Source organism: Tachyglossus aculeatus, chromosome 5 (genome assembly GCF_015852505.1).
Source record: "Tachyglossus aculeatus isolate mTacAcu1 chromosome 5, mTacAcu1.pri, whole genome shotgun sequence".
Taxonomy (NCBI): domain Eukaryota; kingdom Metazoa; phylum Chordata; class Mammalia; order Monotremata; family Tachyglossidae; genus Tachyglossus; species Tachyglossus aculeatus.
The window spans coordinates 48,913,341-48,932,750 of record NC_052070.1 but is presented as its reverse complement, the minus strand read 5'-3'; the positions used below and the strand labels follow the sequence as shown (position 1 = coordinate 48,932,750).

General features: G+C 45.5%; 1 protein-coding gene across 8 annotated transcripts in view; it reads right to left on the bottom strand.

The window, feature by feature from the left end:
* KIF1B (kinesin family member 1B) overlaps window positions 1-19,410 on the bottom strand; it is a 193,410-nt gene that overhangs the window by 38,874 nt on the left and 135,126 nt on the right. For 6 of the 8 annotated variants that reach the window (XM_038746530.1, XM_038746533.1, XM_038746534.1 and 3 more), the window contains 4 exons: window positions 17,657-17,794; window positions 15,861-16,109; window positions 7,451-7,569; window positions 16-101 (listed from right to left, as the gene is read on the bottom strand). In XM_038746530.1, coding sequence (XP_038602458.1) covers window positions 16-101; window positions 7,451-7,569; window positions 15,861-16,109; window positions 17,657-17,794 — 592 coding nt within the window. The remainder of the gene's footprint in view (window positions 1-15; window positions 102-7,450; window positions 7,570-15,860; window positions 16,110-17,656; window positions 17,795-19,410) is intronic. The other 2 variants (XM_038746537.1, XM_038746538.1) reach the window with 1 other exon arrangement.

The window sequence follows — 19,410 nt, the reverse complement described above, 5'->3', positions numbered from 1 at the left end:
TATCGGTTTCCTTACCTTATTAAAATACTCATTATCAAAAGAAATTTTAGCTGTTCCAGACTGCCGAATGCCAGATCCGTAATCAGGGGCTTCTTCATCAGCTAAATGGCAGCAAAAAGAGAAAAATGGTAAATGCGTATGTTTGTGCGGTGGGCGGGAGAACAGAAAAAAGCCAGCTGAGACTAAACACCAGGGTGGGGAAATCAGTTGAGGCTCGTTAAGGCTGAAGAGTTGTTAGACTAGGAAGATGTGGAAACTACACTACCTGTGACCTTTAAATTGAGCGGAGCCCTGGAGAACAATAGCCCGGGAGGCAGAGTTTTAGTGTAAGAGTTTGAGGATCTAGGGATCACAACTGAACAGGTTGGTTCCCATCACTCATCATTTAAACTCCTTTTTAGGCCCAAGAAGGTGAGTAACAGATGAGGTGCCAAAGAGGCATCTATAATAATAATAACAATAATTATTATGGTACATGTTAAGCACTATGTGCCAAACTGTTCTAAGCACTGGGGTAGATACAAGTAGTCAGGTTGTTCCCCCTGGGGCTCATAGTCTTAATCCCCATTTTCCAGATGAGGTTACTGAGGCCCAGAGAAGTGAAATGACTTGCCCAAGGTCAACTAGAGGAGCCGGGATTAGAACCCATGACCTTCTGACTCCGAGGCCCGTGCTCTATCCATTACGCCATAAAGGGAGAGTCCTTTGAGCCGGAATCGAACCAACGACCAACCGATTAGACTTCTGACGGTTTACAACAGACTTGTTTCTGACTTCTTCCTCCGATTTGCATTTCTCAGTGAAAAATACATTGATACGGAACCACTTGGCAGATCTTCTAATGGCTTTAGGCTGGGCACTTTAGGGCACAGCTGATGGACCCAATCTGACAGACCAGTGAAAACAGCTTTAGTATTTTCTCTCAGAGCTTCCTGAAATGGGCACTGTTGGCTTTGCCTCAGAGTCTCAGAAACAACAGACATTTTACTGGAAAGTTGATTAGGAGAATGGGTTCAGTACTTACGCAAACGCCTTGTATGATCTCCTGGGACAAGCACTCCCGATGCCACAGCTGAGGCAACACAGACTTCCCCTATGCTAATGAAGCCAGACTTGGTCCACTTCATCATCATCATCATCAATCGTATTTATTGAGCGCTTAGTATGTGCAGAGCACTGTACTAAGCGCTTGGGAAGTACAAATTGGCAACGTATAGAGACAGTCCCTACCCAACAGTGGGCTCACAGTCTAAAAGGGGGAGACAGAGAACAAAACCAAACATACTAACAAAATAAAATAAATAGAATAGGTATGTACAAATAAAATAAATAAATAAATTGGGGGCTGGGGGTGGCGGGGTGCAATGCTCTAGCTAAGAGGATAGTTTGGTTTTCATAATTGATTCAGATTTGTTCCCTTTGCAAAATCTGCCAACTAAGAAACAACCTGTGCTAATGAACTGCTCATATGCAGACCTGCCCTCCCTTTTAAAACAAATACCTGGACATGAGAAGAACAGAGCCATTTTAAACTCAATCCAGGACTCAAACGGAGGATCAAAAGAGGATCACAAAGAATTCACTCTCGTCCTCAGAACTTGCACAATGAATAAAACTCCAGGACCTCACTACATGAGTCCAGGAGTTTACTAGAACCTGCCATTTGTAGAGAACACGTAATTCCATTTAATTCCAATTACCCCTGCTGAGTAAAATCCTGGAGCGTCAGTGTTTTCCTTCTCCAGGACCAAGAATTGCACACCCAGACAAATACCAATTAGATCAGCCACTTCCAATGGGCTGAAAAGCCAATAACAGTTTGGCTGACCTAGGAGCAAAAAATGAGGGAAGAAGCAAGGCTAAAATTTTCTTCACTTTCTGTAAAACCACCACTCTTCCTGTCTCACAAGCCCACAAACTTGGCATTAATCCTTGATTCATCATTCTCCTTCAACCCATGGCTTCAGTTAGTCACTACATCCAGTCAATTTTTTCTCCACCACATCTCCAGAACTCATTTCTTTGCCTCCATCCAAACTGTTACCACAATCATTCACGCACTTGCCCTGTCCCGTCTTGGCTATTGAATTGGCTGAATTGGGCTCCTTGCTGCCACTCCTGCCTCCGGCCTCTCAAATCCATATTTCAAATTTTGCTGCCGAGATCATTTTTCCAAAAAATTGTTCTTTACCCATCTCCCTTGTCCCCAGATGCCTCCAAGGGTTACCCATCCCATCTCCCTACCAAGCAGAAACTCCTCACTATTGGATTCAAGGCATTCACTTCCAGTTACTTATCCTCACTCCTCTCCCACTACAATCACTCTGCTTTGCTCCTCTAATACAACCTACTCACTGTCTCTTGCTTTCTCCCACGAACTCTTGCTCACATCCTCCCTGCTACCTGGAACTCCCTCCCCCTATGCATCTGACAGAACATCACTATCCCCATCTTCAAAACCCTACTGAAATCATATCTCCTCCAGGAAGCCTTCCCTAACTAAGCTCTCATTCCCCCATCCTATTTTCTCTCTTACTGCCTCACCCATGGTCTTAGAACACCCCCTGAGCACTTAGGTACTCCCTCCATCCCCACACCCACAGCACTTATTTACATAGCCTGAGCTATGATTGAGCACTTACTATATGCAGAGCATTGTACTAAGCACTGCGCTTGGGAGAGTACCATATAACAATAAACAGACACATTCCCTGACTACAACGAGTTTACAATCTAGAGGACAGGTTGCTTCCCTTACTTGTCATTTATTTTCATTTCTCTTCTTAGACTTTACACTCCTTAAGGGCAGGGATTGTGTCTACCGACTGAATTGCATTCTCTCAAGCACTTAATACAGTGCTTGGCACAAATTCAGCACTCAATAAATACCACTGATTGATTGCTGTTTTCGCAATGGAAAGTACTCCCAACTGACCAGTACCCCAGGAAATGGTTCTTCTTTTTGGCCCTTGGCATCCAGACACTCCAGGCTAGGAACGGGTCAGCTGGGTGGGATTAATTAGCGGCTGGGCAACGGAATAGTTTCTTTCCTTAAAAAGCAGTATGGCTTCGTAGAAACAGCACGGGCCTGGGAATCAGAGGATCTGGGTTCTAATCCAGGCTCCGCCACTTGCCCACTGTATGACCATGAGCAACTCCCTTAAACTTCTTGATGCCTCAGTTACCTCATCTGTAAAATGGGGATTAAGACCAGGAGCCCTGTGAGGGACAAGGCCTGTGTCCAACCCGATTATCTTGTATCTAGCTATCCTATCTATCTCGTATCCTACTCTATCCCAATCCTCCTCGACCTCTCAGCTGCCTTCGACACTGTGGACCACTCCCTTCTCCTCAACACGCTAACCAACCTTGGCTTCACAGACTCCGTCCACTCCTGGTTCTCCTCTTATCTATCCGGCCGTTCATTTTTGGTCTCATTCATTCATTCATTCATTCATTCAATCGTATTTATTGAGCACTTACTGCGTGCAGAGCACTGTACTAAGCACTTGGGAAGTACAAGTCAACAACATATAGAGATGGTCCCTACCCAACAATGGGCTCACAGTCTAGAAGAGGGAGACAGACAATAAAACAAAACATGTGGACAGGTGTCAAGTCATCAGAATAAATAGAAATAAAGCTAGATGCATATCATTAACAAAATAAATAGAATAGTAAATATGTACAAGTAAAATAAATAGAGTAATAAATCTGTACACACATATATACAGGTGCTGTGGGGAGGGGAAAGAGGTAGGGCGGGGGGATGGGGAGGAGGAGAGGAAAAAGGGGGCTCAGTCTGGGAAGGCCTCCTGGAGGAGGTGAGCTCTCTGTAGGGCTTTGAAGGGAGGAAGAGAGCTAGCTTGGCAGATAGGCGGAGGAAGGGCATTCCAGGCCAGGGGGAGGACGTGGGCCGGGGGTCGATGGCGGGACAGGCGAGAACGAGGTACAGTGAGGAGGTTAGCAGCAGAGGAGCGGAGGGTGTTGGCTGGGCTGGAGAAGGAGAGAAGGGAGGTGAGGTAGGAGGGGCGAGGTGATGGACAGCCTTGAAGCCGAGAGTGAGGAATTTTTGCTTGATGTGTACGTTGACTGGCAGCCCCTGGAGATTTTTGAGGAGGGCAGTGACATGCCCAGAGTGTTTCTGCACAAAGATGATCCGGGCAGCAGCGTGAAGTATAGACTGAAGTGGGGGGAGACAGGAGGATGGGAAACGAGAGGAGGCTGATACAAGCAATCCAGTCAGGATAGGATGAGAAAATACAATGAAGTATTCACTCATCTATAAACACGAGAGAATACAAGACTTCTGAACTTTTATCTTCACTAACAAACACATGGCACACACATCTTACTTGCACACATGGGCACTATTTCTCAACATTGTTTTCTTGATTTGTCAACTGAAGAAGCACTCAGGAACACTGAGTACTTTTCTGAGAATCCAGATTTGGGCTTTAGCTGCTAAGGAGAAGCAGAGAATTGTGTTGCATGTTAGTTGAGCTCTACCGGCTTTCCGCTGGTACAAACAATGTGACCTTAGTGAAAAGAGCTCAGGGCTGGGAGTCAGAAGACCTGGGTTCTAATGCCAACTCCACCACTTGCCTGTTGTATGTCCTCTGGCCAAGTTGCTTATTAATAATAATAATAATAATAATTGTGGTATTTGTTAAGCACTTAATAGCTTAGTTGATAGAGCACGGGCCGGAGTCAGAAGGACCTAGGTTCTAATCCCGGCTCGACCACCTATGTGCTGTGTGACCTTGGGCAAGACACTTCACTTCTCTGGGCCTCCTTTGGGGGTTCCTCCTCCCCCTCCCATCCCCTTACTGTAGGGGTTCCTCAAGGGTCAGTTCTTGGTCCCCTTCTGTTCTCTATCTATACTCACTCTCTTGGTGAACTCATTCGCTCCCACAGCTTCAACTATCATCTCTACGCTGATGACACCCAAACCTACATCTCCACCCCGTTCTCTCTCCCTCCCTCCCGGCTCGTATCTCCTCTTGCCTTCAGGACAAATCCAACTGGATGTCTGCCCGCCATCTAAAACTCAACATATCCAAGACTGAGCTCCTTATCTTCCCTCCCAAACCCTGTCCTCTCCCTGACTTTCCCGTCACTGTAGACGGCACTACCATCCTTCCCGTCTCACAAGCCCGCAACCTTGGTGTCATCCTCGACTCCGCTCTCTCGTTCACCCCACACATCTGATCCAACACCAAAACCTGCCGGTCTCACCTCCGCAACATCGCCAAGATCTGCCCTTTCCTCTTCATCCAAACTGTTACCTTGCTGGTTCACTCTCTCATCCTATCCCGACTGGATTACTGCTTCAGCCTCCTTTCTGAGCTCCCATCCTCATGTCTCTCCCCGCTTCAGTCTATACTTCACTCTGCTGCCCGGATTATCTTTGTACAGAAACGCTCTGGGCATGTCACTCCCCTCCTCAAAAATCTCCAGTGGTTGCCTGTCAACCTTCAAATCAAGCAAAAACTCCTCACTCTCGGCTTCAAGGCTGTCCATCACCTCGCCCCCTCCTACCTCACCTCCCTTCTCTCCTTCTACAGCCCAGCCCATACACTCCACTCCTCTGCCGCTCATCTCCTTACTGTGCCTCGTTCTCGCCTGTCCCGCCGTCGACCCCGGCCCATGCCCTTCCTCTGGCCTGGAATGCCTTCCCTCCACACATCTGCCAAGCTAGCTCTCTTCCTCCCTTTAAAGCGCTACCGAGAGCTCACCTCCTCCAGGAGGCCTTCCCTAAGTCTCCCCTTTTTTCCTCTCCCCCTCCCCCTCATCCCCCGGCCCTACCTCCTTCCCCTCCCCACAGCATTTGTATATATTTGTGCCTATTTATTAATCTATTTACTTTCTTTGTACATATTTACTATATTTATTTTATGAATGATGTGAGCAGCATGGCTCAGTGGAAAGAGCCCGGGCTTTGGAGTCAGAGGTCATGGGTTCAAACCCCAGCTCTGCCAATTGTCAGTTGTGTGACTTTGGGCAAGTTACTTAACTTCTCTGTGCCTCAGTTCTCTCATCTGTAAAATGAGGATTAAGACTGTGAGCCCCATGGAACAACCTGATCACCTTGTAACCTCCCCAGCGCTTAGAACAGTGCTTTGCACATAGTAAGTGCTTAATAAATGCCATTATTATTATTATTATTATTTATAGCTATAATTCTATTTATTCTGATGGTACTGACACCTATCTACTTGTTTTGTTTTTTTGTCTGTCTCCCCGTTTCTAGATTGTGAGCCCATTGTTGGGTAGGGACCGTCTCTATATATTGCCGATTTGTACTTCCCAAGTGTTTAGTACAGTACTCTGCACACAGTAAGTGCTCAATAAATACGATTGATTGAATGAATAATAATAATAATAACAATAATAATAATGATGGCATTTGTTAAGCACTTACTATGTGCGAAGCACTGTTCTAAGCACTGGGGGGGGGATACAAGGTGATCAGGTTGTCCCTCATGGGGCTCACAGTTTTAATCCCCATTTTACAGATTAGGTAACTGAGGCCCAGAGAAGTTAAGTGACTTGCCCAAAGTCACAAAGCTGACAAGTGGCAGAGCCAGGATTAGAACCCATGACCTCTGGCTCCCAAGCCCTTGCTCTTTCCACTGCGCCAGGCTGCTTCTTTAGTCTCAATCCCCATTTCACAGATGAGGTAACTGAGGCACAGAGAAATTAAGTGACTTACCCAAGGTCACACAATATTCATTCATTCAATCGTATTTATTGAGCGCTTACTGTGTGCACAGCACTGTACTAAGCGCTTGGGAAGTACAAGTTGGAAAGATATAGAGACGGTCCCTACCCAACAATGGGCTCACAGTCTAGAAGGGGGAGACAGACAACAAAACAAAACATGTAGACATTTGTCATATGCCACAAATTCTTCCCCTTTGCCTGTTCCGGCCAGAAGGAACTTTTATCTGAAGAACAGCCCATGTGCCCCTAAATAATAATAATGATGATGATGGTATTTGTTAAGAGCTTACTATGTGCAAAGCACTGTTCTAAGCACTGGGGGAAACAAAGTGATCAGGTTGTCCCACGTGGGGCTCACAATCTCAAACCCCATTTTAAGGATGTAGTAACTAAGGCACAGGGAAGTTAAGTGACTTGCCCAAAGTGATAAGTGATGGAGGCGGCATTAGAACCCATGACCTCTGACTCCCAAGCCCAGAATGCAGCCCAGCGCTTAGTACAGAGTCTGGCACTTAACTAATACCAACCTCCTTCCCCCCAAACCCCCAAATTTAAAGAAGGAGCATTTATACCCCAGATTTAGGATTACAATTAGTCCATCAGATGGGGTCCAGAAGTAATAAATGAATCCCTACTATATCTCTGGGCACGAGCATGAGAAGAATCTGCAAACTGCTACTTCAGAGAATGGAAGGAAGGGAGCTGAATGGTAATAGTTACCTACCTGCGATAGCTTGCACTGCCACGCGTAGAAATCCCCGCACTTCCCCTTTCTCACTGACAACAGCCACTCGGTGAATTAGGGGCACAGGATACAGCAGATTGCTCAGGTAGACAAACGCCCTGGTGATGGGAATAGGGAGAAGAAGTCAGACTAATATTGGGGTGAGAACCTTGCATTCTGACTCATGGAGGCAGGCCCCTTATAATCTTGTTCCAAGTTGATGTATTCTCTGCATTGTTACGTGGTCCCGCAGAATCAACCACAATTTGTACTTCCCAAGCGCTTAGTACAGTGCTCTGCACACAGTAAGCGCTCAGTAACTACGATTGAATGAATGAATGAATGAACCAGACCACAGAACACCAACGTCTGCCTGTCTCCTTGGATTGTAGGCTCCTTGAGGGCAAGAAACTTATCTTTTGCTAATGATGTACTCTCCCGGGAGCTCAGTACCGAGCTCTGCACACCAATGCTCAATACATTTCACTGATTGACAGTAGCCGACCAGATGGCTGTTCTCCATACCACAAACCCTGTGGCACACGGAGAAGTGATAATGGGGACTGATTTTCTGAAGATTGCAAGAAAAACTAAGCACTTGATGAATTTAGTGGGCTTTTACAACCAGGAACACTGAGAAGACATCCTACTTAACATCCTACTTAGACAGTGAGCTCAGTGAGGGATAGGGACTGTACCTGTCCTGTCTACCTTCGATCTTACCAGCGCTTAGTACAGTGCCCTTAATGCCACAATTATTATCTCTTAAAGATTTCGACAGAGTTCAGAGGCACACTGGACAAAAAAAAAAAAAAGAATCAAGTGAATGCCTTTTAAAAGGGGCTTTAAAACACAATTTTATTGCACCTTTTCAGAAATCTGATTTTTGACCCAATGTAGGTCAGTCTCTCACTTCTATATGAAAAGGTGAAAGAGATAGATGGGGAGAATCTGCATCTGGGTGCAGATTCTATGCACCCAGAATCTTGGCATTGAATGCATCATGTGACGAGGAGGGCAGCAGGGAAAGGTGACGGAGGGAGAGAGGCAAGAGGAGGAGAGAGGAGTGGAAAGGAGAGAAAATTATTTCCAAAGATTAGTACTTTCCGGTTTTGTCCTCAGACTCTCTAAACTACTGGAATTGAGATCTAGTCTGGGTTGAAGAGTTTAATAAAGAGAGAGAGAGAGAGAGAGAGAAGCAGTACGGCCTAGTGGAAAGAGCACAGGGGCCTGGGAAGCAGAGAACCTGGGTTCTATTCCCAGCTCTGCCACTTGCCTGCTTTGTGACCTAGGACAAGTCTCTTCACTTCTCTGGGCCTCAGTTCCTTCACCTGTAAAATGGGGATTAAGACTGTGAGCCCCACAGGGGACAAGGACTGTCCAACCAATTTGCTTGGACCCACCCTGGCATTTAGCACAGTGCCTGGCACATAGTAAGTGCTACACAAATGCTATTATTATTATTATATATAACCTACTTAATGCCAAGTGCTCTCTCTCTATATACATACACACACATATATGTATATATATATATATGTACATATATATACACACACATATACGTCTATATATAGCCCTTGATTAACTAGGAACTACTGAAGCTCCTTTGCACTTGAAGTTGTATTTTACTTTTCCCACTGATTTAGTAGAAACTCTTAATTCTGGAAACAGCTTTGTTTAGTGATTACAGAGCCTACAGGGCCATTGACATTAGAAGAGGGGGAATTTATACAGGAGACTCTACTGTCTCCACACATACTTCAGGGTCTCCTGGTAGTATATATGCTCCTGTTGGATGCAACAGACGATACAAAGTAAATCACTGTATACTGTACGCCTATATACTATCAAGAAGTCAACCAGTTATTCAAAGCAGAACATGCTTCTCCTCTCCCCATCCCCAAATAATCCACGCTTTCAAGAAGAGAAGGGTGAAGAAATGCCAAAGAGGTGAGGGAAGCTGCCAACTACAAATGAACGAAACAAGAAAATTATCATTCTAACAAAACAAAATGCAATAGAGAATAAGAATGGGTTAATAAAGCTTTAACGGCACGAATGAAATATGAATGTAAATATACAACACATCACAAATCAACATCAAAGTAGATAAAATGAAGTCTACTTCCTTTTCAGTCTGCTCCAAAGTGAGGACCAAGCTAAGAATAGGGAGGTTTAAAGCTTTGGGAGATTACAAAAAGGCTGGAGGACAAGTAAGCTGAAAGACTCAATCTCCCTGGTGATAATCACTGAATATAAAAGACAAACCGCACCTCGCCAAACCAAAAAAAAAAAGGGTTTGGATCACTGGCTCTTAATGAAGATCAGAAATCAATTACTAACAAAATAATTACTAACAAAAAAAAAATCCAATTAGAAATCCAGTTAGATTTCCAGTTAGAAATCCAATTAGAAATCCAGTTAGAAATCCAATGCAAGAATTTGCTTTGTATCCACACAGTTAATAACACACACAAATGAGTATGTAACATGCGCTGGATCTCTAACTAGAGATTAATGACTACCCAGAGACCAACATGTGGAGAACAATGTTTCTCAGAAAATTAAAAAATCATGATGCACGGCTGATTTTCAAAATTCACAGCTCAGGATGGGTAGTAGTAAGAGCTTAAACTCAGAGCCCAAGATGATTAGCGGCACTTTATACTTCGTCTTGAAAAAATAAGCCACGAGGACCTTTTCCTCTTCAGCAAGTTCAACAGCTGAAGGGCACGGAAACAGCATGCGAACCCCAACACACCAAGTGCTTGTGTGCATGTGCACATATGGACACACACACACATACACATCCTTCTCCACAGTACGACACTGGCCCTCTATCGCACTCTTTATTCATCGTGTCCTCCTACATTATGCCCAATAGTGTGGGATTGGGCTCTAAGTGAACTAACATGCAGAAGTTCCCTTTTCAATGAAAGAATTCTGGGTCTCCATGGTGGCGGCCTACCAGCACACTTGACGTTGGTTGCCATGACAGCCCACCGACACCACTTGACAGGGCTCGGCCACGGCTTCCTGCTTCCCTCTCGGTTACCAGGAGAGCAACGACAGTAGAGAATGAGCATTTATTCAAGAGTCCCTTCAAAATCCCTTTTCAAGGAGGAACGTTCCCATCCCCGGCTCAGGGGCCCCTTCCACCTTGGCCCAGCAGACTGAAAGAGGGGGTGCTGTATTAGCAGAAAGACTGGTGAGGTAGAATGGCATCGTCACAACAAAACTGGAAATGAAATTTAGCGAACGGAAATTTTTACCAACGTAACAAAAAAAGAAAACGCAGTATGATCATGGCAATCTTTTCGGAAACACAGGACATCAATTCAGAAGTTAGGAAAAGCTGCAATTCAATCAATTTCCCCTCCATATTACCAAAACGGATAATACGTTTAATGCCTACAAAGAGTGTTCAACAAATCCCAGCATTTCATAGGAGATGGCTAAAGGGACAAGCTCTTTTCATTTTAATACCTCAACCTGAGAGAAGATGGCCAATGCCCAAGGTCACATACCTCAGTCAGAATTCTTCCAGGGTCTGGAATTTTACAAATTTTCCCAATCCAGTGTAGACATTTTACTGTGAATCTGGACATAAACCCATCAGAGCAGTGCAGAAAGGAATTCACTGCTCTCACATATCCTCTCTAAGCAATGCCCAGTTTGTCAGGAAAAAATAACAGGGTGGGTTTGCTTTGAATTTTTCCTAAAGCACTTGACTATTGTTGGGGATGAGATTCAAAGGCGAGAGAGATGAAAGGTCTAACGTTAAGCTAACGAATTCAAAGGCGGAAAGCCCTGGATAAATGCGCTGTGACCTTTCTCCCTTTCAGCTGAGCTGAATGACTTCTAGCCTTTCGCTGTCTTCACGCTCTTCTGGAAACTGAGGCAAAGGGCTTCCCTAACACCAGGCCCAGGACCCCTGACAAGCCAGGAGGGTGGCAATTGAGCGGTGATCTCCATAAAGCATTCGTCGACTGTTCTCCCCGGCTATTATGGCCAGATACGGTGAAACCAGCTGCCCACCTCAGAAAGCTGGAACTGCAATTTTCCACTGGCAACAGGCCGCCTGACACCTGCTCTGCATACAAACGAGGGTCCAAGTACTTCTAAATGGGTGAAGCAGCATGGCCTAGTGGAAAGAGCAGCCAGAGGACCTGGGTTCTAATCTCGGTTCTGCCACGTACCAGCTGGGTGACCTTGGGCAAGTCACCGACCTTTTCTTGGGGCCTCAGCTGACTCACCTGCAAAATGGGGACTCAGTGCCCGTTCTCATACTTAGCCTGAGAACCCCGTGTGGGATCTGATTATATCTACTCCAGTTCTTAGTACAGCACGGCCTGTTGGATACAGCAGGACAGGCCTGGGTGTCAGAAGGATCTGGCTCCTAATCCCGGCTCTGCTACTTGTCTGCTGTGTGACCTTGGGCAAGTCACTTCATTTCCTGTGCCTCAGTTACCCCATCTGTAAAACGGGGATTAAGACTGTGAGCCCCAAATGGGACAGGCGCTAACGGAAGATGGATGTACTGGCATTTTCTGTTTGCTGTGAGGCCCAGTTGAAAGGCCTCACATCTGCCCTACCTTCTTCCCCTCCCCACAGCACCTCTATATATATTTGTACAGATTTATCACTCTATTTTACTTGTACATATGTATTATTCTATTTATTTTGTTAATGATGTGCATCTAGCTTTAATTCTATTTGTTCTGACGATTTTGACACCCGTCTCCATGTTTTGTTTTGTTGTCCGTCTCCCCCTTCTAGACTGTGAGCCCGCTGCTGGGTAGGGACCGTCTCTATATGTTGCCGACTTGGACTTCCCAAGCGCTTAGTACAGTGCTCTGCACACAGTAAGCGCTCAATAAATACGATTGAATGAATGAATGAAAACGAATTGGCTTGTATCTTCCCCACAGCTTAGAACAGTGCTTAACACATAGTAAGCGCTTAACAAATACCATCATTACTATTATTATTACAGTGCTTGACATAGTAAGCACGTAACAAATACTACAATTATCGTTAGTATCATCATTAATAATAGTATTGTTATTATTAGCGAGGCCCTTCCCTGTCCCCACTGAGAACGCCAGGCATGAGGGATGGGAATTGAAGGTGACCCCTCTCCCCGCCACATATTCTCAGTTATGCACAACAACAGGTTATCTGCTATGGGACCAGGGTGGCCAGCATCCTATCATCATCATCATCATCATCGATCGTATTTACTGAGCGCTTACTATGTGCAGAGCACTGTACTAAGCGCTTGGGAAGTACAAATTGGTAACAAATAGAGACAGTTGGTAACAAATATCAACAGCTTCTGCCTGGATCCTGTCATGCTGGGACAGGCTGGAAATCCGTCCTGGCCCCTGAACTTTCATTCAGACGCAAATAATGACGTGAATGAACTTCCTAATAAGCTCTGCTATTTTCTATGTGAAGCAAAGTGCGCTTCTCATTTCCTTTCATTCAGGAAGCAAATTAGCTTCTCTGAAATTGTGGAACATTTGTTCCCGGGCCTGGAGTGGGTGAGAAAACAAAAATTAGCAGCTGGCTTTGCCTGTGGCCTAGTACATAGAACATGGGCCTGGGCTTTCTTTAAGCGCTTAGTACAGTACTCTGCACACAGTAAGCGCTCAATAAATACGACTGAATGAATGATCAGGGTTCTAATCCCTGCTGTGCCATTTGTCCGCTGTGTGATCTTGGGTGAGTCACTTCACTTCTCTGGGCCTCTATTTCCCCATTTGCAATGTGACGAACCAATACCTGTTCTCTCTCCTACTTAGACTGTGAGCCCCACTGGGACCTGATTACCTAATATCTACACCAGCACTTAGTACAGTGCTTGGCACATACTAAGTGCTTAATCAGTACCACAATCATTATTATTCTCATGCCCTGTAAGTATAATCACAATGGAGGTAAATCCTAAATGCCCCCCTGCACAAACTGGTCATTCCCAGTACAATTTTAGTCCCAGTTTTATTGCATAGGCAATTGTTAGGAGGAGTCCTCCTGCCGTTCACTTAACAACAAAAGCACCCAGCCCTGCTGTCAGCATTTAATACTAAAATTTAAGCGGCAGCATAAAAGGGATTTCCTTCCGACATGATCCAATGTTTTTACTGGGTCCCCACTGAGTGCACGGCACTCTCTTAGGAACTGTCAAGAGCTAGAATAGGATTAAAAGCTTAAAGACATTTCTTCGTCCCTCTTAGGTGATTTTTCCATCTTACAGCATTTCTTCACTAAGAAACCTTGCAAATATTTGTGGGGTAGGTACAATTTCAGTTGCCTCTTTTCTCTGTCGGGAAGTCTGCACTTCTCTTTTCTGCCGCTTTTCCCCTTCCTGTTCTCTGCCTTCTCATTCCTTTGGAGACTTCTTCCCTCCGGCATCCCAGCCCTTCTACAGTATTAGACTTCTAAGAAGAGATTCAAGGCTATGTGGACGAAAGGCCTGCTCTCCACTAGCAAATTCTAGGATACCATGAAAAGACTGAAAGCACTGGACAGAAAACATTTCCACCCTCTCCTCAGTGGGCTGAATGACTTCTCTTGGCTTCTTGCTTTCCTCAAGCTTTAACTGAAGCCAAGGTCCTGTTTGGTTCTAGGTTCTCAATTCGGGCCTTATGTGCTCTGTTCAGATTCACGCCCTCCGGTCTGCGCCTGCAGAGAGGGTGACCGAAGAGTCCTTTTAGGAGCCAAAGACAACGTGACTCCAATGCAACTACTTGGTCTGTTTAATCCCCTGAATGCCTGGGAATGTTTCTGACCTACTTGTTTTCTGGTGACCATGTACTTGTGAATGTTAGAAAAACAATTCTGGCCCTGAAAGGTTGGAGGCAAAAGGCTGCAAAAGGATCGGAGGCAAGTTCATGAAAAGCCTACAAATGGGAAATGGAGGCAGAACTTGGGAGCAGTCAACAATCTTACGGTGCCCCACACCACCTCTGCGATATGGAAACGTAAAGCTCTGAACAAACACCCAGAGCAACGTCTCTGTCAATGAGATTCTCTGTATTAGGAGGTTCTCTAAAGTACAGGGACAATTTTCCCAAGAGAGAGAGGTCTCCCACCCGACTGGTGCCACACCGAATTCAGCCAAAGAGATGAAGAATTCGTTTTAATAACTAATGGGGAAAAGAATACCTATGAGGGCTTTCCAGGATTAGAAAAACATTATTATATAGTCAGAGTAATTCCATTTTGACATTTGATTCGCTTCCTTCTCCTTACAGTTTGAATCCTGTACATGCCCTCGCCTCTCCACTTAGCATTCTCTTCCTCCCATTCTTGCCCATGCTCTTCTCCCATGCTGCCGAGGCACTGGAAATCTTTTTCCCCACTCTTCGCCTCGCCAGCCTGGCCTCTTTCAAACTGCATGGCCTAGTAGATAGGGCACGGACCTGGGTTCTAATGCCTGCTCCGCCACTTGTCTGTTGTGTGACTTTGGGCAAGTCGCTTCACTTCTCTGTGCCTCAGGGACCTCATCTGTGAAATGGGGATTCAGACTGTAAGCCCCATGCAGGACAGGGACTGTGTCCAACCTGACAAATTTATATCCACCCCAGCGCTTAGTACAGTGCCTGGGACATAGCAGTCACTTAACAAATACCACAATTATTATCAATTATCATTGTTTTACTATTGTTATTAAAATGGGGATTAAGACTGTGAACTCTATGTGGGACAGGGACTGTGTCCAACCTGATCTGCTTGTATCTCTCCCAGTGTTTAGTACAGTGTCTGGCACATAGTATGTGCTTAACAGATATCGCAGTTGTTATTATTATATTATTGTTATTATTATTGTCTTTTCCTCTTAAAGATTATTTAGACTAAACATTTGAGGAAATTTGCCCTCCCATTAACCACAGTCTCTAGTCTGTGGTTTCTTTTGCAAGCAGGCAAAGCTTCAGTGCCCGGTAAGTGGCACTGGGAAGTCTACCAGGAACAAGGAAATGCATGTGCGCGCACACACATACACACACAAAACACATCTTTCTCTCTCTCCTTCCATCTCTCTAACCAAAGACTTGTCTGCTGTGTGACCTTGGGCATATCGCTTCACTTCTCTGTGCCTCAGTTACCTATCTGTAAAACGGGGATTAAGAATGTGAGTCCCATGTGGGACAAGGACTGTGTCCAACCTGATTAACTTGTATCTACCTCACTGTTTAGCACAGTGCCTGGCACATAGTAAGCACTTAATGAACACCGTTTTTTTTAAAAAAAGCCTTACGACTGCCATCTCTGACCTGAACTTAATCAGCCTAGAACACCCGAGTTCTCGAAGTGGGCATCCACAAATTGGTAATGTGGCCGAGAGAAACCTTTGCAGTAAGAGCTGGTCCCTTTTTGCCCCTCTGGTCGTAACCTCACCAACCTTCCCACTAAAATGAACCAAGGGGATCGGTCGTAAAATGGGTCGTGCCCATCACTGAAGAGATCCGATCCCTCCTCTGTCCCTGCATCAGAGCCGGCGTCATCCACGAATGCCTCGTCGTCAAAGTCCTCCATCTCGTCCTGCTGCTCGTCGGCCAGCTCGGTGACGTCGGAATCGGCCGTGGAAAAAGTGGGGGAGGGCGTGCGGTCAGCAAGGCGCTCATTCACACAGCCGTGGAAAATAGGGGAGCTAGACACCGGGGAACAGTGCGCACCGATGAACACGGCCAGGGAAAGAGGAAGAGTCGGTTAGCAGAAAGCCACGGGCGCGACCAGCAGAAAACCCAGGGAAATCAATGCGATAAACAGCAAATTGAAAAGCAAACGCATAAAACAAGCTTTAAACCACCCCAGGTCAGGTGAGGTGGGCCAACAGAGGGCTGAGTGGGTTCAGACCCAAAGAGGTCCTTAGAGTGAGGTGGAGGAAGCAAAGGAAATACAAGCCAGGCTAAGGGAAGGGCAATTTACCAAAGCTGTAAAGAACACTTTGCATAATCCAGTTGGACTCGGGCATAATCCCACTGACAGTGTAAGGAGAAAGGTCCTGCTTGGAGAAAACTAAAGGATTGTAGATTTCTCTGCAATTTCCATATCACTCCATGACCTGATGCAAAATGGATAGCTGGGCATTGCTGATGAAGTACAGTTGGTTTTCCTATACTGAGGGGGTTACAAGCCTGATGAATTCCAAGCTAAGGTTCGTGTCACGTTTCCCGCAGCCCAACGCCACATCGGTGCCCACACGCGATTTCTTCTGACGTGGTACTACCTTATAGCTAGGCAGTCACACGTCATCAAAAGACTGTCCCCCACTTCCCTTAAAATGCACATTAAAACGCACATTTTGGGAGAATGGACTTTACTCTGGCCAGGGGAGAGCATCCTGGTCATTACTCTTGGTCTGGGAGTGGGAAACAGTGCTTCTCTCCGAGGGGCTGTCACATCTTCAAGTCCCTTCTTCCCTTCCCTTAATCCCTTTAACATTTTTTTCAGAGTATGATTTGGACTTAACATTCCCCCATTTTTTTTTTTAATTTATTTTTTTTAGAAAAATACTCCTCAAATTCTGAGGGCGGTGGGGGGGTGAAAGCAAATCAGATACAAATGGCAAAGAAACTAAATGCTCCAGAGCACTGCTCGAGAAGCAGCGTGGCCTCGAGGATGGAACACGGGCCCGGACTCTAATCCTAGCTCCGCCACTTGTCTGCTGTGATCTTGGGGAAGTCACTTCACCTCTATGTGCCCCAGTTACCTCATCTGTAAAACGGGGATTATGACTGTGAGCCCGATGAGGGATGGGGACTTTCTCTAACCCAATTTGCTTGTTATCCCCCCAGCATTTAGTGCAATGCCTAGCACATACTAAATCTTTAAATACCACAATTATTATTATTACATGGGACATGTACCGTGTCCAACCTGATTGGCTTGCATCTACCCCAGCTTCGTTCAGCTCCCGGCACATAGCAAGCACTTGCCAAATCCCATTAAAATAAAAAGCTCAAAGAACTCGGTAGCATGCTTCCTTATTTCTCTCTAAAATTTAGGGAGAAGATTTTGTGCTTCTCTCAGTAAGGCTCCCCAAAGTAAGTTTCTTTCCGCTATACACTCACGGTAGCCATGACACATTCAACTACAAGTCAGTCCTTCCCCTGGAGCTCCCAAGGGGTAGAACCCAGCCAGGCAATGGCCCAGGAGGGGCAAGAAGCAGGAGGGGCAAGATCATTCACCACTTACCTGCCGACCAGCTTAAACCAATGGAACCGATCATAAAATGGATCACTGCCGGTCAACGAAGTCTCGCCTTCCTCCTGGGCACTGGAGGCCATTTCCCCTGCCCGGTCATACATTTCCCGCATCAGCTCCAGCCTCTGCCTGCACAGCAAACATATCTCATTACATTCATGTCCGCCTCAAGGTAGCCATTGAAAGTTTAACTTTCATAGCTTTTTCCAGTGCAGGTCTGCTGCTGGGGCACTGATCAAACAGCTTGTGTTAACGGCACAGCAAAAGAAAAAGATGGTTCCTGTAGTTCCAAATACCAACAGTCTTCAAAATGATTAAAGGTTAAGTATGGAGGCCTGTTCATGCCCAGGCTCAACAATCTAGAAGACAGTCCATGGTGCGATGAAGAGCAATGTAGGAATCCTCATTTGTTTCAAAATAGGAATTTTCCCCTCCAAACCAGGATCGGGGATGGAAAGAAGCAGGTTGCTTTCCTTGAATTCTCTCTCACCTCTTTCCTCAGGAACCTGACATGGAGGGAAGGGTTGGCAAAAGATGGGGCTGGAAACAATGAGAGAAGGGGGAAGATACAAAGTCCCGAGAGTAGCCTACGTACATTTTCAAGATAGTTTTCTAAGCAGTGAGTGAATGGGCTGGGCAGTCAGGCATATGGAAAAACACAGGAAAAACATGGCCTAGTGGAATGAGCATAATAATAATTATAATGATGGTGGTATTTGTTATGCACTTATTCTGTACCAAGCAACGAATTAAGTTCTGGGGTAGATATAAGACAATCCTACATGGGGCTCACAGTTCAAAGGGGAGGGAAAACAGGTATTTTATACTCATTTATATGATGAGGAAACAGGCACTGCCAAGTTAAGTGACCTGTCCAAGTTCAAACAGCAGGCAGATGAGAAGCAGCATGGTGTAATGGAAAAAGCATGGGCCTGGGAATCAGGTGGCCATGGGTTCTAATCCCTGCTCCACCACATGTCTGCTATGTGACCTTGGACAAGTCCTTTCACTTCTTTGTGCCTCAGTTATCTCATCTGTAAAATGGGGATTGAGACTGTGAGCCCCACGTGGGACAGGGATTGTGCCCGACCCGATTTGCTTGCATCCACCCCAGTGGTTAGACCAGTGCCTGGCACATAGTAAGCATTTAACAAATATTATTACTATTATTATTATTATCATTGTTATGGAGCTGGGATGAGAACCCAGGTCCTCTGATTCCCAGGCCTGTGTTCTTTCCACTAGGCACACTGCCTCCCAATCCAGTTTTAATACTGGTTCTATCACTTGTCTGTTGTGTGACCATGGGCAAGTCACTGAACTTTCCATCCCTTGTTTCCATTAGCGTAAACTGGGGATTTAATACCTGTTCTTTCTCTCCCTTAAACTGCGATTCTCATGTGGGACAGAGACTGTCTGACCTGATTATCTTATATCTACCCGAGCGCTAAGTAAAGTGGCTAGCAAGTAGTAACCTCACTCCAAGCCCCCACAGCATTTATGTCCACGGCCCTATACTCTGTTGCTCCCCCATCTCCAATTTATTTAAATGCCTGTCTCCCCTACCAGACCTCAAACTTCTTTAATTAATCATTCATATTTACTGAGCACTTTTATGTGCAGAGCACTGTACTAAGCACTTGGGAGAGTACAACACAACAGAATTAGCAGACACGTTCCCTGCCCACAACAAGTTTGCTGTCTAGAGGCAAGCTCCCTGGATCACGTCTATCAACTCAATTCTA